Raw genomic sequence first — 16,380 nt, 5'->3', positions numbered from 1 at the left:
ATAAACAATTTTTTTTTTAAATTTTTATTTTTTTTACTAACTCTCTAGGTTCAAGGGGACAAAGTCACTGTTTCTACCCGAGGCTATGGAGCTCCTTTCCGGGTAAAATTTCCGGATTTCCCCCTAAGCTGAAGGTGGTCTAAAAAATAAAAAATAAAAAACCTAAATATACACATTTTTTTTATTTATTTAAATAAATCTTTAGGTTCAAGGGGACGAATTCACTTTTTCTACCCGGCCTATGGAGTTCCGATCCAGGTACAATTTACCCATTTAAGACTGTTAATTTTAAAAATATATATTTTGCTAAATGTTTAGGTTCTAGGGGACTAAGTCACTTTTTCTACACAGGGCTATGGAGCTCCGATTAGGGTAATATTTCAGGATTTACCCCTTGGCTGGAGGTGGAGAAAAAAACACATAACTTAATTTAAAAGGTATACAGAGCCCTTTACATTATCAGATCCTAGCCTTCAGTGTCCCAAGCCCATTTCTAGCCTGCAGGCACAAAGTGGTTATTTCTACACAGGGCTATGGAGCTCCGCGCAGGGTGAGATTCACCCCTGTTACAGTATCAGCACAAGGCTGTGGGCCTGTTTAGTGATAATTGTAACATTCGGTTGAGTTAATCTTTAAAGGGATACAGTTGGTCCTACTAACCTTGGCTATGGAGCTCCGCGCAGGGTAAGATTTGAGGTTCCACCCCTGGCTGGAGGTGGGGAAACGAAAGACTTCTTTATTCCAACAATGTATCTAACCCCTTCACAGTATCAGACCTAGGTCTGCAAGACCGTAGGCACATTTCCATCCCCCAGGCACCTGTTTTAGTGATACTTGTGACCTCATGAAGCCTCCAGCTTCAAGGGGACAAAGTCACTCCCTCTACCCAGGGTTAAGGAACTTCGCGCAGGGTAAGATTTTGGGTTATACTCTTGGCTGGGGGGGGGGGTGAAAACAACACACTTCACAAGTCCAATGAAGTGTGTGTCACCCCTTCACAGTATCAGGAAAGGCCAACATGGCCTTGGGCCTACTTCCAGCCACCAGTTTTCCTGATACTTGTGACATTTGGAGGTGTTAAGCTTCAAGGGGATGATGTTGTACCTTCTACCCACCGTCATGGAGCTCCGCGCAGGGTAAGATTGCAGGTATCACCCCTGCCTAGATGCGTGAAACCCAACAAATCACATAGACAACAGAGTGTATTTAACCCCTGTACAGTTACAGGGAAAGGTCTGCAAGGCCTTGGGCCTACCTCCAGCCTCCAGGCAGCAGTTTTCATGAATTCTGTGACATTTGGAGGTGTTAAGCTTCAAGGGGATGAAGTCGCACCTTCTACCCAGGGTTATGGAGCTCAGCGCAGGGTAAGATTTGAGGTTTCATCCCAGGCTGGAGGTGTGAAAATAGAACACTTACCATACACGAAAAAATGTATTTAACTCCTTTACAGTGTCAGAGCAAGGCCTGCAAGGCCCTGGGTGTGTTTCCAGCCTCCTGGCACCAGTTTTACAGAAACCAGTGACATTTGGTGGTGTTAAGCTACAAGGGATGAAGTCACACTGTCTACCCAGGGTCATGGAGCTCAGCGCAGGGTAAGATTTAAAGTTTCACCCCTAGCTGGATGTTTTAAAGCAAAACACTTCACAAGCCCAATATAGTGTGTTTCACCCCTTCACAGTATCAGGAAAGGCCTGCAAGGCCTTGTGCCTGTTTCCAGCCTCCAGGCACCTGTTTTTGTGATACTTGTGACATTTGGAGGTGTTAAGCTTCAAGGGGATGAAGTCGCACCTTCTACCCAGGGTTATGGAGCTCAGCGCAGGGTAAGATTTGAGGTTTCATCCCAGGCTGGAGGTGTGAACATAGAACACTTACCATACACGAAAAAGTGTATTTAACTCCTTTACAGTGTCAGAGCAAGGCCTGCAAGGCCCTGGGTGTGTTTCCAGCCTCCTGGCACCAGTTTTACAGAAACCAGTGACATTTGGTGGTGTTAAGCTACAAGGGATGAAGTCACACTGTCTACCCAGGGTCATGAAGCTCAGCTCAGGGTAAGATTTTAGGTTTCACCCCTGGCTGGAGGTGTTAAAGCAAAACACTTCACATGCCCAATAAAGTGTATTTCACCCCTTCACAGTATCAGGAAAGGCCTGCAAGGTCTTGGGCCTACTTCCAGCCTCCAAACACCAGTTTTACTGATACCAGTTACATTTGGTGGTTTTCAACTTCAAGGGGATGAAGTCGCACTTTCTACCCAGGGTTATAGAGCTCCGCGCAGGGTAAGATTGCAGGTATCACCCCTGCCTAGATGTGTGAACACCCAACTAGTCACATACACAACAGAGCGTATTAAACCCCTGTACAGTTACAGGGAAAGGCCTGCAAGGCCTTGGGCCTACCTCCAGACTCAAGGCAGCAGTTATAATGAATCTTGTGACATTTGGAGGTGTTAAGCTTCAAGGGTGATGAAGTTGTACCTTCTACCCAGGGTTATGGAGCTCCGCGCAGGGTAAGATTCCAGATTTCGCCCCTAGCTGGATGTTTGAAAACAAAGCACTTCACATACTCAGCAAAGTGTATTTAACTACTTTGCAGTTACAGGAAAAGTCCTGCAAGGCATTGGGACTACTTCCAGCATCCAGGCACCAGTTTTGATGAATCTTGTGACATTTGGAGGTGTTTAGCTTCAAGGGAATGAAGTTGTCCCTTCTACCCAGGGTTACGGAGCTCCGCGCAGGGTGAGATTTCAGATGTCACCCCTAGATGGAGGTTTAAAAACAAACCACTTCATATACTCAGCAAAGTGTAGTTAACTCCTTTGCAGTTACAGGAAAAGGCCTGCAAGGCCTTGGGCCTACTTCCAGCATCCAGGCACCAGTTTTACTTATACTTGTGACATTTTGAGGTGTTAACCTTCAAGGGGATGAAGTTGTACCTTCTACCCAGGGTTACGGAGCTCCGCGCAGGGTAAGATTTCAGGTATCACCCCTGCCTGGATGTGTGAATAACCAACACATCTCAGACACCACAAATTGTATTTAACCCCTGTACAGTTACAGGGAAAGGTCTGCAAGGCTTTGGGCCTACTTCCAGCATCCAGGCACCGGTTTTACTGATACTTGTGACATTTGGAGGTGTTAAGCTTCAAGGGGATGAAGTTGTACCTTCTACCCAGGGTTATGGAGCTCCGCGCAGGGTAAGATTTCAGATGTCACCCCTAGATGGAGGTTTGAAAACAAACCACTTCATATACTCTGAAAAGTGTAGTTAACTCCTTTGCAGTGCCAGGAAAAGGCCTGCAAGGCCTTGGGCCTACTTCCAGCATCCAGGCACCAGTTTTATTGATACTTGTGACATTTGGAGGTGTTAAGCTTCAAGCGGATGAAGTTGTACCTTCTACCCAGGGTTATGGAGCTCCTCGCAGGGTAAGATTTCAGATTTCACCCCTAGATGGAGGTATGAAAACAAAGCACTTGACATACTCAGCAAAGTGTATGTAACTCCTTTGCAGTTACAGGAAAAGGCCTGCAAGGCCTTGGGCCTACTTCCAGCATCCAGGCACCAGTTTTACTGATACTTGTGACATTTGGAGGTGTTAAGCTTCAAGGGGATGAAGTTGTACCTTCTACCCAGGGTTATTGAGCTCCGCGCAGGGTAAGATTTCAGGTATCACCCCCGCCTAGATGTGTGAATAACCAACACAACTCAGACACCACAAAGTGTATTTAACCCCTGTACAGTTACAGGGAAAGGTCTGCAAGGCCTTGGGCCTACCTCCAGCCTCCAGGCACCATTTCTAATGAATCTTGTGACATTTGGAGGTGTTAAGCTTCAAGGGGATGAAGTTGTACCTTCTACCCAGGGTTATGGAGCTCCGCGCAGGGTAAGATTCCAGATTTCGCCCCTAGCTGGATGTTTGAAAACAAAGCACTTCACATACTCAGCAAAGTGTATTTAACTACTTTGCAGTTCCAGGAAAAGTCCTGCAAGGCATTGGGACTACTTCCAGCATCCAGGCACCAGTTTTGATGAATCTTGTGACATTTGGAGGTGATTAGCTTCAAGGGAATGAAGTTGTCCCTTCTACCCAGGGTTACGGAGCTCCGCGCAGGGTAAGATTTCAGATGTCACCCCTAGATGGAGGTTTGAAAACAAGCCACTTCATATACTCAGCAAAGTGTTGTTAACTCCTTTGCAGTTACAGGAAAAGGCCTGCAAGGCCTTGGGCCTACTTCCAGCATCCAGGCACCAGTTTTACTTATACTTGTGACATTTTGAGGTGTTAACCTTCAAGGGGATGAAGTTGTACCTTCTACCCAGGGTTACGGAGCTCCGCGCAGGGTAAGATTTCAGGTATCACCCCTGCCTGGATGTGTGAATAACCAACACATCTCAGACACCACAAATTGTATTTAACCCCTGTACAGTTACAGGGAAAGGTCTGCAAGGCTTTGGGCCTACTTCCAGCATCCAGGCACCGGTTTTACTGATACTTGTGACATTTGGAGGTGTTAAGCTTCAAGGGGATGAAGTTGTACCTTCTACCCAGGGTTATGGAGCTCCGCGCAGGGTAAGATTTCAGATGTCACCCCTAGATGGAGGTTTGAAAACAAACCACTTCATATACTCTGAAAAGTGTAGTTAACTCCTTTGCAGTGCCAGGAAAAGGCCTGCAAGGCCTTGGGCCTACTTCCAGCATCCAGGCACCAGTTTTATTGATACTTGTGACATCTGGAGGTGTTAAGCTTCAAGCGGATGAAGTTGTACCTTCTACCCAGGGTTATGGAGCTCCTCGCAGGGTAAGATTTCAGATGTCACCCCTAGATGGAGGTTTGAAAACAAACCACTTCATATACTCTGAAAAGTGTAGTTAACTCCTTTGCAGTGCCAGGAAAAGGCCTGCAAGGCCTTGGGCCTACTTCCAGCATCCAGGCACCAGTTTTATTGATACTTGTGACATTTGGAGGTGTTAAGCTTCAAGCGGATGAAGTTGTACCTTCTACCCAGGGTTATGGAGCTCCGCGCAGGGTAAGATTCCAGATTTCGCCCCTAGCTGGATGTTTGAAAACAAAGCACTTCACATACTCAGCAAAGTGTATTTAACTACTTTGCAGTTCCAGGAAAAGTCCTGCAAGGCATTGGGACTACTTCCAGCATCCAGGCACCAGTTTTGATGAATCTTGTGACATTTGGAGGTGTTAAGCTTCAAGGGGATGAAGGTGTACCTTCTACCCAGGGTTATGGAGCTCCGTGCAGGGTAAGATTTCAGGTATCACCCCTGCCTGGAGGTGTGAATAACCAACACATCTCAGACACCACAAAGTGTATTTAACCCCTTTACAGTTACAGGGAAAGGTCTGCAAGGCCTTGGGCCTACCTCCAGCCTCCAGGCAGCAGTTTTAATGAATCTTGTGACATTGTGAGGTGTTAAGGTTCAAGGGGATGAAGTCGCACCTTCTACCCAGGGTTATGGAGCTCAGCGCAGGGTAATATTTGAGGTTTCATCCCAGGCTGGAGGTGTGAAAGTAGAACACTTACCATAAACGACAAAGTGTATTTAACTCCTTTACAGTGTCAGAGCAAGGCCTGCAAGGCCCTGGGTGTGTTTCCAGCCTCCTGGCACCAGCTTTACAGAAACCAGTGACATTTGGTGGTGTTAAGCTACAAGGTATGAAGTTACACTGTCTACCCAGGGTCATGAAGCTCAGCGCAGGGTATGATTAAAGGTTTCACCCCTGGCTGGAGGTGTGAAAACCCAACAAATCACATACACAACAGAATGTGTTTAACCCCTGTACAGTTACAGGAAAGGGCCTGCATGGCATAGGGCCTACTTCCAGCATCCAGGCACCAGTTGTACTGATACTTGTGACATTTGGAGGTGTTAAGCTTCAAGGGGGTGAAGTGGTACCTTCTACCCAGGGTTATGGAGCTCTGCGCAGGGTAAGATTGCAGGTATCGCCCCTGCCTAGATGTGTGAAAACCCACCAAATCACATACACGACAGAGTGTATTTAACCCCTTTACGGTATCAGGAACGGTCTGCAAGGCCATGGGCCTACTTCCAGCCTCCAGGCACCAATTGTACTGATACCTGTGACATTTAGTGGTGTTAAGCTTCAAGGGGAAGAAGTCACACCTTCTACCCAGGGTTAAGGAGCTCAGCGCAGGGTAAGATTTCAGGTTATTCCGCTGGCTGGAGCTGTATTCCGCTGGCTGGAGCTGATAAAGCACAACACTTCACATGCTCAATAAAGTGTACTTCACTCCTTTACAGTTTCAGGAAAAGGCCTGCATGGCCTTGTGCCTGTTTCCAGCCTCCAGGCACCTGTTGTTGTAAAACTTGTGACATTTGGAGGTGTTCAGCTTCAAGGGGATGTAGTTGCACCGTCTACCCAGTGTTATGGAGCTCCTCGCAAGGTAAGATTTCAGGTTTCACCCCAGGCTGGAGGTGTGAAAATAGAATACATACCAAACACCAAACAAGTGTATTTAACTCCTTTACAGTGTCAGAGCAAGGCCTGCAAGGCACTGGGTCTGTTTCCAGCCTCCTGGCACCAGTTATACTGATTCCTGGGACATTTGGTGGTGTTGAGCTACAAGGGGATGAAGTCACACTGTCTACCCAGGGTCATGGAGCTCAGCGCAGGGTAAGTTTTCAGGTTTCACCCCTGTTTTGAGGTGTTAAAGCAAAGCACTTCACATGCCCAATAAAGTGTATTTCACCCCTTCACAGTGTCAGGAATGGCCTGCAAGGCCTTGGGCCTACTTCCAGCCTCCAGGCACCAGTTTTACTGATACTTGTGACATTTGGAGGTGTTCAACTTCAAGGGGATGAAGTCGCACCTTCTACCCAGGGTTATGGAGCTCAGCGCAGGGTTAGATTTCAGGTTTCACCCCTGGCTGGAGGTGTTAAAGCAAAACACTTCACATGCCCAATAAAGTGTATTTCACCCCTTCACAGTATCAGGAAAGGCCTGCAAGGCATTGGGACTACTTCCAGCCCCCAGGCACCAGTTTTTCTGATACCTGTAACATTTGGAGATGTTAATCTTCAAAGGGATACAGTTGCTCCGTCTACCCAGGGCTATGGAACTACGCACAGGGGGAGATCGCAGGTTGTCCCCTTGGAAGGAGGCGGAGAAGTAAAACACTTCTCTCAAATCCAAGGGTAAAGGCGGAAATCTTACCCTATGCCGAGCTCCGTAGTTCTGGGTAGAAGGTGTGCCATTGTCCCCTTGCAGAGGGGCACATCATAATTTCACAATTATCATTAAAACGTGTGTTTGGTGGATACAAATGTGCCCATGTCTCTGCAGGCCAAGGCCTGATATTTCAAATGGGTGCATGTACCTTTTAGGCTAGGTGAAGTGTTTTCATTTCTTCACCTCCACCCGTGAGGGAAATCTTGAATCTTACCCTGCGTGGAGCTCCAAATCCCTGGGTAGAAAGAGTGACTTAGCGCCCTTGAATCTGAAAACCTCATAATGTCACAAATATCACTAAAGCGGGTCCCTGGAGGCTAGAAATGCCCCAGTGCCCTGAAGGCTCTATTCTGATATGGTGACTGGGGTTTTTGTGCAGTTTTGGGCTATGTGAAGAATTTTATTCTTACACCTCCATCCCAGGGAAAGACGTGAAATCTTTCCATGTGCGGAGCTCCATATCTCTGGGTAGAAGGACTGACGTTGTCCCCTTTATTCTGGAAACCTCATAGTGTCAGACATATTACTTAAACAGGTTCCTGGAAGCTAGGGATGGGCCAGGGTACCTGAAGGCTAAGATCTGAAACTGTGAATGGTGTTCATGTACGTTTTGGACTATGTGAAGTGTTTTCTTTTTTTTTTTTCCCCCTCTACCTACATATAAGGCGAAAACCTGTAATTAACAGTAGACCTCAATCAGGCTGCCAGGCGCAGAATCTGATTTGTGGGCACAGGTCGCACTCTTGACATACCATTTGATTCAGGAGTGGTCCCCACCCCAGCCATCGAGCTCAATACAACAGTGATAGTCAAAGGCCTCACTCTGTACTGTGGGATGTAGGATGTAACAATTAGATTGCGGTACATTACATTGCTGTTTTAGGGGTTTCCACGACTTGCACGGGAGGGCGCTCTACACTTAGGAATGGTATGATTTACTATTCCAACTCCAGCCTAAGTAAGGTAGGGAAGGTGTTGGAATAGTAAATCGCCCTATTCCTTAGTCTAGAGCGCCCTCCCGTGCAAGTCGTGGAAAAGACTTGCGTTGTAAATGCAGCAATCGAAATGTACTGCGGTGTTTTGACCGCGTTGCTATGGTCGGGTCCCGTCCAAAGATGTCACCTGAGATGTAAACCTAAGTCCAGCTGTAAAAATCAGCTCACCAGAGGGCCTCCATGCAGGTACTGGGGTCACCATTTCAGGTGCATTCATACCCTCTGCTCTCACTCTGGGTGCCATTAAACATGAAGGTCTAACTCGGCCGCCTGCCTCTATTGAGTCACTGTGTGTTTATTGTGTTTAGTGCGCCCCCGTCTCCTCCAGCTCGGTGCTTGGCAGTGAATGCCCTCTGCCTGCATGCGAAGCTACCAGCGCGCAGCCGCCTTGTGATGCCCGTGAGTCTTGATGCCGGACCGTGCCCCGCTGCTTGTAAAAGTCCCCCGACTGCCCCCCCCTCCAGACTTGGATGCAACAGCCGAGGGTGCAGGCGCTCGGCGAGTCCCCTGGCCCCCCCCCCCCCCCCTGGCCCCCGGGCCGGGTCTCCCTGGCGTTGTCTCCGCTCCCCGCGCACGGCCGCCGGGGCCCTGTGTTACTTCGGCCCGGTGCAGAACGCGCTCCAGGCGGACCCTGGAGCCCCATTGTGACGGCACAGGGCCCGCTCCCTGCAGGAGGCCCCTCCCGCCCGCGGGCCGCCGCTCCCGGCCTCAGAGCGCGAGGGTGCACCGGGAAAAAGGGGCCCGGAGCACAGGAATCCAGGCACGGAGGCGTCAGCCATCGGGGGAGGGCAGAGATTCACGGCGGATGGCAAGCTTCTGAGGACGGGGTGGGCTGAAACGGGGGCGGGCACGGGAAGGGGCTGAAGCTGGGCTTCTTTACATGTGTTCATGTTAGCATATGTTTAACTGATTGTGCTTTAAAACTTAGATACTCCGGTGGTAGGAAACACAAAAGTCAGCTCGGAGCAGAGAGCCGAGGGCGCCTCGCACAGCCCTCTCTCCTCGGGACCAATCAGGGGCTGGCTCCTCCCTATATATGCATGGGGCTCGGGCTGGGAGGTACATTTCTTTTCTGTGACAGCGTCGAGACTTGTATTGCAATGGCAGAAACCGCTCCAGCCGCCGCGGCGCCTCCCGCTGAGGTCGCCCCCAAGAAGAAGCAGAAGAAAGCAGCGGGGGCCTCTAAGGCCAAGAAGCCTTCCGGTCCCAGCGTGTCCGATCTGATTTTGAAGTGCGTGACCGCCTCGGCCGAGAGGAAGGGAGTCTCCCTGGTGGCCCTGAAGAAAGCGCTGACCGCCGCCGGCTACGATGCGGACAAGAACAAGAGCCGCGTTAAGGTCTCCCTCAAGAGCCTGGTCAGCAAAGGCGCCCTAGCCCAGCTGAAGGGCACCGGGGCCTCAGGATCCTTCAAGGTCAATAAGAAGCAGCTGGAGGGCAAGAAGGCGGCCAAGAAGTCAGCCTCCAAGACCAAGAAGCCAGCGGCCAAGAAAGCAGCCCCTGCCGCCAAGAAGCCCAAAAAGGCTCCCGCGGGGGTCAAGAAGAGCCCGAAGAAGGTCAAGAAGCCAGCAGCAGCCAAGAGCCCCAAGAAGCCCAAGGCTGCCCCCGCCAAAAAGGCTGCCAAGAGCCCAGCGAAAGCCAAGGCGGCGAAGCCCAAAGTAGCCAAGAAAAGCCCTGCCAAGGTAGTCAAACCCAAGGCAGCCAAGCCCAAAGCAGCGAAGCCCAAAAAGGCAGCGCCCAAGAAGAAGTAAGGGCTTGCACCGAGACACTGCAAACACAACGGCTCTTTTAAGGGCCACCACCCTGTCTAGAAGAGAGCGTGTTCATCCCCACCTTTGCACCCACCCAATGCCCCACTCCTCAAAAATAAACAGCACAATACATCCCTAGCGCACCTTTCCACACGCGAGTGCCGCGTGTGATCTTGGCCATATAAACGGCTCTTTCGGTGCTGCGTGGATTGAAATCGGTATAGCATAGAAAATAAGGGGGTCTGGGAGTTATAAGACCTCCGTTTATAATACATGTGCAATAACGTGTGTGTCTCTGTGCTTTCACTGTACCCGGCCAGACTCGAAATAGTGTCTGCATAAAGCAGACGACTGTGAACTTTCAATCGAGCGCTGGTAACGGGGGAGTTTTCCAGGGTGAGCAGGGGCGGGTAAAAAGGGGGTCGAGGGGGTTATAAGACCTCCGTTTATAATACATGTGCAATAACGTGTGTGTGTTGGTGCTTTCACTGTACCCGGCTAGACTCGAAATAGTGTCTGCATAAAGCAGACGACTGTGAACTTTCAATCGAGCGCTGGTAACGGGGGAGTGTTCCAGGGTGAGCAGGGGCGGGTAAAAAGGGGGTCTGGGGGTTATAAGACCTCCGTTTATAATACATGTGCAATAACGTGTGTGTGTTGGTGCTTTCACTGTACCCGGGCAGACTCGATATGGTGTCTGCATAAAGCAGACGACTGTGAACTTTCAATCGAGCGCTGGTAACGGGGGAGTGTTCCAGGGTGACCAAGGGCAGTGTGCTTATGACATCGGGGGCTCCTCTCCGGGTTGACCGGGGTCGAGTCGTCCGCCTGACTACAAGTGGATGGACGGAGACAAAGGCTGGCCGAGGCGCGGGCTCCGGCCGGCTCCATCGTGCAATCATCCAACCGGAGGGTTCTCTTTGATCCAGAGCTCATTGGACAGTTAGACTGCAGCCTTCAGTTCAGTAACCAATCGGTGCGCACCGCGGGCTATTTTCGAACGTGGGGCGGTCTCTTCAGCCAACCAGAGCAGCCCTCCGTCTGTGAGGCAATAAATAGGGCTCTTTCCCCGGTAGACGCCATTCTTCCTCGCTGACTGAGAGAGACCGCTCCCGCCATGGCCCGCACCAAGCAGACAGCCCGCAAGTCCACCGGCGGCAAAGCGCCCCGCAAGCAGCTGGCCACCAAGGCAGCCCGCAAGAGCGCGCCTGCCACCGGCGGAGTCAAGAAGCCTCACCGTTACCGGCCCGGCACCGTGGCTCTCCGCGAGATCCGCCGCTACCAGAAGTCCACCGAGCTCCTCATCCGCAAGCTGCCCTTCCAGCGCTTGGTGAGGGAGATCGCCCAGGACTTCAAGACCGACCTGCGCTTCCAGAGCTCCGCCGTCATGGCCCTGCAGGAGGCCAGCGAGGCCTACCTGGTCGGGCTCTTCGAGGACACCAACCTGTGCGCCATCCACGCCAAGAGGGTGACCATCATGCCCAAGGACATCCAGCTGGCCCGTCGCATCCGAGGCGAGAGGGCCTAAGGTGACAGACCGACACGAACCACCACCACCACAACGGCTCTTTTAAGGGCCACCACCCTGTCATCTACGAGCTACTCTTATCTGCCATGGCATGGTCTACAGGTTAGGGAGGGTGGGCTGTGAGTACCACGAGCACCGGGCAACTGATACCGGCTCTGCGGAAACCAGAGAACTCTGTGTTCACAGTGCACAAACACCTCTTCAACGTGCCCTTCATTTGAAGCGTTGTTTGGGTAGAGGGTTGTGGTAGGGATCCGAGGGTCATAAGCCACCGCTATTGGGCATCTGTGCGCGGGTCATAAGCCACCGCGATTGGGCATCTGTGCTCCCGGTACATCGGGTTCTTAGAGTACCACGAGTACTGGGCAACTTTTACAGGCTCTGGGGGTGACCAGAGAATTCCGTGTTCACAGTGCACAAAAAGCTCGTCAATGTACCCTTCATTTAATAGAGAGCTTTGTTTGGGGGAGGGGTAGGGTAGAGGGTTTTGCAGGGATCCGCTGGTCACAAGCCAGCGCTATGAGGCATCTCTGCCCCCGGTACATCGGGTTCATGTGTGTGATTTCGGGAGCGTTTGCCCCGCGGCGGATTGTAGCCGTTCCCCTGGGTTTGGAAATGCAAACACAACGTTAAACCCGCACACAATAAAGCTGTTCGCCCATAACATGGAAAGCAAATTGCCCGGGAGTAGCTGTGTGACTTGCTAGCAGGTTTATTTAACGTGATCGCTACATTACAGTGCTTAGGTGGCACGTGGTCCCAAAGAGGGCTCATTCATATAGACATGTTTATTTACAGAGGCAAAACGTGGTCCCAAAGAGGGCTCATTCATATAGACTTGTTAATTTACAGAGGCAAAACGGGTTGCCTGCTCCGTCGTCCCTCGGTCTGCAGCAAACCCCGGGAGAGCGGCCCTTTCTGCGCTCAACATTACCCTTGTAAAACACATTCTTTTGTCATATTAGAAGCACATTAGCTCTTAGGGGAGGAGGTGGTTGGCCCTTAAAAGAGCCGTTGTGTTCGTTGGGGTGCGCCTGGAAGCCTTACTTGGCGCTGGTGTACTTGGTGACGGCCTTGGTGCCCTCCGACACGGCGTGCTTGGCCAGCTCTCCGGGCAGCAGAAGGCGGACTGCGGTCTGGATCTCCCGTGAGGTGATGGTGCGCCGCGAGTTGTAGTGGGCCAGCTTGGAAGCCTCTGCAGCGATGCGCTCGAAGATGTCGTTCACGAAGGAGTTCATGATGCCCATGGCCTTGGAGGAGATGCCGGTGTCCGGGTGCACCTGCTTCATCACTTTGTAAATGTAGATGGCATAGCTTTCCTTCCTGCTCCTCTTGCGCTTCTTCCCGTCCTTCTTGGGCGGCTTGGAGAGCGCTTTCTTGGAGCCCTTCTTGGGAGCCGGCGCGGACTTGGCTGGTTCAGGCATGGTCGAGAATCTTTCACCGCGTGCTGTGGAGCCGAGAGAAATAAATGCGGGGCGCCCGTCACTTGTATTTATAGGCTGGGCGTGCAAAGCAGCTTCCTCCCGGCTCTCTCTTCTCATTGGCAGTCATAGGCAGGGCCCCCAGTTCCTAGAGTGATGCGGTTCTGGGACTCTGATTGGCTAAACAGAAGCTCGCCTCCCTCCAATGAGAAGTACTATCAGCGACTAGCTGTCAACCAATCAGACGCTCCCGAAGTCTTTATATTACCGGAGGCCAGCAGGAAGAGCAGTATCATTCTCGCTGTTGTGTGACTGAGACCCTAGATCGATCGCTATGTCTGGACGCGGAAAGCAGGGAGGAAAGGCCCGCGCCAAGGCCAAGACACGCTCTTCCAGGGCCGGGCTCCAGTTCCCCGTGGGCCGTGTGCACAGGCTGCTCCGGAAGGGAAGCTACGCCGAGAGGGTGGGCGCTGGTGCCCCCGTCTACTTGGCTGCAGTGCTGGAGTACCTCACCGCTGAGATCCTGGAGTTGGCTGGCAACGCCGCTCGGGACAACAAGAAGACCCGCATCATCCCCAGACACCTCCAGCTGGCCATCCGCAACGACGAGGAGCTGAACAAGCTGCTGGGCCGAGTCACCATCGCCCAGGGAGGAGTCCTGCCCAACATCCAGGCCGTGCTGCTGCCCAAGAAAACCGAGAGCCACAAGGCACAGGGCAAAGCAAGCAAGTAAGGGCCCGCAGACCACCGTGGAAACACACCCTAAACACAAAGGCTCTTTTCAGGGCCATCCACAGACTCCATCAAAGAGCGTATCCGTGCCATGGTGTTACTCTGGCGGCCTCTTAGATGCGGCAGCGCCCGCAACCGTAGCTTCATAGGGGAGGGCATGCCCAAGCTCTCGGCCATACACATAAATGTTGCCACGTCCCAAAGCCTAGCATGAGGCCGACCATATTATTGTTTTTTCTTTATATACGTATATCATTTTAATTATATGGGACACTTTTTGCAGACTTGCCCCAGCCGAGCGGGCACCGAACGCGAGGGTTAGGCGGGCCGCGGTAACAAGTGGGGGCCTGGAAGGGAGGAGTGTCTGTGTTTGGCTGTGATCGGCTGCAGCTGCTGAGTCCGATCGGGAGCCCCTGACAAAGAGGCGGGCTGGGAGCGCGCTCTTTTTCATACCATATAAATTGGGGGGGGGGAGACGACGACACATTTTGCAGGCTTGCCCCAGCCGGGCGTGAGATGTGGGCAGTGTTACGAGGTCGCAGGCGTCCAAACGCAGCGGGGTGAGGCCGTGAACGTGTTGCCTCCATTAAAAAATTTCAGAGCCTTCTGCTCAGAATTGGGAGGGGGCACCGAACGAGGGGGTTAGGTGAGCCGCGGTCACAAGTGGGGTGTGGGCGGGAAGGGAGGTGCCTTAAGCGCGAGACGTGGACAGTGTTACGGGGGTGCGGGCGGCCACACACAGCGGGGAGAGGCCGTTAACGGGTGTTATCTCCATTAAAACATCTCCGGGGCTTCTGTTCACATGAAAGGAGGGGGCATGGAACGAGAGGGTTAGGCGGGCTGCGGTCACAAGTGGGGGCCGGGAGGCGTGTGCGTGAGGGGGCGCGGTACGAGAGGGTTAGGCGGGCTGCGGTCACAAGTGGGGGCCGGGAAGGGAGGCGTGTGCGTGAGGGGGCACGGAACGAGAGGGTTAGGCGGGCTGCGGTCACAAGTGGGGGCCGGGAAGGGAGCCGTGGGCTTGACTGTGGTCTGTGCACCGGCGGCAGCTGCTGAGCCAGGTACCTTAAGCGCGAGGTGTGGACAGTGTTACGGGGGTGCGGGCGGCCAGACACAGCGGGAGAGGCCGTTAACGGGTGTTATCTCCATTAAAACATCTCCATGGGCTTCTGTTCACATGAAAGGAGGGGGCACGGAACGAGAGGGTTAGGCGGGCTGCGGTCACACGTGGGGGCCGGGAAGGGAGGCGTGTGCGTGTGTTTGACTGTGGTCTGTGCATCGGCGGCAGCTGCTGAGCCAGGTACCTTAAGCGCGAGACGTGGACAGTGTTACGGGGGTGCGGGCGGCCACACACAGCGGGGAGAGGCCGTTAACGGGTGTTATCTCCATTAAAACATCTCCATGGGCTTCTGTTCATATGAAAGGAGGGGGCACGGAACGAGAGGGTTAGGCGGGCTGCGGTCACAAGTGGGGGGCGGGGAGGGAGGCGTGTGCGTGTGTTTGACTGTGGTCTGTGCACCGGCGGCAGCTGCTGAGCCAGCCCATGACAAAGGCGGGCTGGGAGCCCGCTCTTTTTCAAACGGCAACGGCCTCTCGAGCCCCCCGCTCCCTGCAGAGGGCAGGCCGGGCTCTCTCCCGCCTCCGAGTGCGTCACATGGCTTGGAGCCTCCGCGCCGGTCCGCAGCTCCTCTATTTATGCATCCGGTGCTAGCCTCGCCTCCATTTCTGCTCACAGCACCGAGAAGAGAACATGTCTGGACGCGGCAAAGGAGGGAAGGGGCTCGGTAAAGGCGGCGCCAAGAGGCACCGCAAGGTGCTCCGGGACAACATCCAGGGCATCACCAAGCCGGCCATTCGCCGCCTGGCGCGCCGTGGCGGAGTCAAGCGCATCTCCGGCCTCATCTACGAGGAGACCCGCGGAGTGCTGAAGGTTTTCTTGGAGAACGTGATCCGGGACGCCGTCACCTACACCGAGCACGCCAAGAGGAAGACCGTCACCGCCATGGATGTGGTCTATGCTCTGAAGCGCCAGGGCCGCACCCTCTACGGATTCGGCGGTTAAACACTCGACTTGCCCACGGATAAAAAAAGAGAAAAAAAAAACAACTCAAAGGCTCTTTTAAGAGCCGACCACCATGTCTTGTGAGAGCTGTGTCTATGAACTATTATTTCCGCAGCGCAGGGCTGCTATCTAGGCCCACACTCGCCCGGGAGGGGAGATGGGGGGAGCCCGGGGATTTGCTCCGCAGCCACTCTGCTATGGAAGGCACGGCAGGGAAGGCGGGTTCAGCCTAGCCCAGGGGCCCGCCACCATGGAGCCTTGGACTGGGTACCTAAGGCGTGTTTGGCCCGTTATCCTGGGGCCCGAAACCGGGGAGATGAGGCAGGTTAAGCCCGGCCCAGGGGCCCGCCATCATGGAGCCCTTGCCCGGGGACCTACGGTGGGTTTAGCCCGGCCCTGGGCCCTACGGGCCTGCCGTTTCCCCGACTATTAAGCCCCCCGGGGGCTTGCAGCATAACACGGAAGAGGGACAAAGTTGGAGTTAGCGCGGCCGTTTCGCCGCCCGGCCATCTGGTCGCAGAGCTCAGTGGGCCATCTGGTCGCAGAGCTCAGTGGGCCATCTGGTCGCACAGCTCAGTGGGCCATCTGGTCGCACTATCGTGCGGTGACCAGATGGCCCAGTGTGCAGTGCGACCAGATGGCCGAGCGGCGGAACGGCCGCGCTAACTCCAACTTTGTCTCCCGTCCAGGCGCTG

The 16,380-nt window shown here is 53.1% G+C and overlaps 5 protein-coding genes across 5 annotated transcripts; 4 read left to right on the top strand and 1 right to left on the bottom strand.

The window, feature by feature from the left end:
• The first annotated feature begins 9,297 nt into the window (after positions 1-9,297).
• LOC147665886 (histone H1.01-like) lies at positions 9,298-10,093 on the top strand. Its single transcript, XM_086949408.1, has one exon. It carries the CDS (start codon positions 9,298-9,300, stop codon positions 9,943-9,945), a length of 648 nt encoding a protein of 215 aa, XP_086805534.1. The 3' UTR covers positions 9,946-10,093.
• A 945-nt stretch (positions 10,094-11,038) lies between these two features.
• On the top strand, positions 11,039-11,588 carry LOC147665885 (histone H3). Its single transcript, XM_086949407.1, has one exon. It carries the CDS (start codon positions 11,063-11,065, stop codon positions 11,471-11,473), a length of 411 nt encoding a protein of 136 aa, XP_086805533.1. The 5' UTR covers positions 11,039-11,062; the 3' UTR covers positions 11,474-11,588.
• Positions 11,589-12,468: 880 nt separating this feature from the next.
• Positions 12,469-13,017, bottom strand: LOC147665884 (histone H2B 1.2-like). Its single transcript, XM_086949406.1, has one exon. It carries the CDS (start codon positions 13,012-13,014, stop codon positions 12,517-12,519), a length of 498 nt encoding a protein of 165 aa, XP_086805532.1. The 5' UTR covers positions 13,015-13,017; the 3' UTR covers positions 12,469-12,516.
• A 211-nt stretch (positions 13,018-13,228) lies between these two features.
• On the top strand, positions 13,229-13,627 carry LOC147665883 (histone H2A type 2-C-like). The gene has a single exon (XM_086949405.1). The coding sequence runs from the start codon at positions 13,229-13,231 to the stop codon at positions 13,625-13,627; it is 399 nt and encodes a 132-aa protein (XP_086805531.1).
• A 1,712-nt stretch (positions 13,628-15,339) lies between these two features.
• LOC147665882 (histone H4) lies at positions 15,340-15,732 on the top strand. The gene has a single exon (XM_086949404.1). It carries the CDS (start codon positions 15,374-15,376, stop codon positions 15,683-15,685), a length of 312 nt encoding a protein of 103 aa, XP_086805530.1. The 5' UTR covers positions 15,340-15,373; the 3' UTR covers positions 15,686-15,732.
• The last annotated feature ends 648 nt before the right edge of the window (positions 15,733-16,380 follow it).

This window comes from Lissotriton vulgaris, unplaced genomic scaffold (assembly GCF_964263255.1).
Source record: "Lissotriton vulgaris unplaced genomic scaffold, aLisVul1.2 SCAFFOLD_1798, whole genome shotgun sequence".
NCBI classification, from domain to species: domain Eukaryota; kingdom Metazoa; phylum Chordata; class Amphibia; order Caudata; family Salamandridae; genus Lissotriton; species Lissotriton vulgaris.
This window is presented reverse-complemented; position numbering and strand designations above follow the sequence as displayed.

Excerpts from the sequence above, each read along its gene's own strand:
- LOC147665886 (XM_086949408.1), top strand. The coding sequence starts at position 9,298 with ATGGCAGAAACCGCTCCAGCCGCCGCGGCGCCTCCCGCTGAGGTCGCC.
- LOC147665885 (XM_086949407.1), top strand. The coding sequence starts at position 11,063 with ATGGCCCGCACCAAGCAGACAGCCCGCAAGTCCACCGGCGGCAAAGCG.
- LOC147665884 (XM_086949406.1), bottom strand. The coding sequence starts at position 13,014 with ATGAGAAGAGAGAGCCGGGAGGAAGCTGCTTTGCACGCCCAGCCTATA.
- LOC147665883 (XM_086949405.1), top strand. The coding sequence starts at position 13,229 with ATGTCTGGACGCGGAAAGCAGGGAGGAAAGGCCCGCGCCAAGGCCAAG.
- LOC147665882 (XM_086949404.1), top strand. The coding sequence starts at position 15,374 with ATGTCTGGACGCGGCAAAGGAGGGAAGGGGCTCGGTAAAGGCGGCGCC.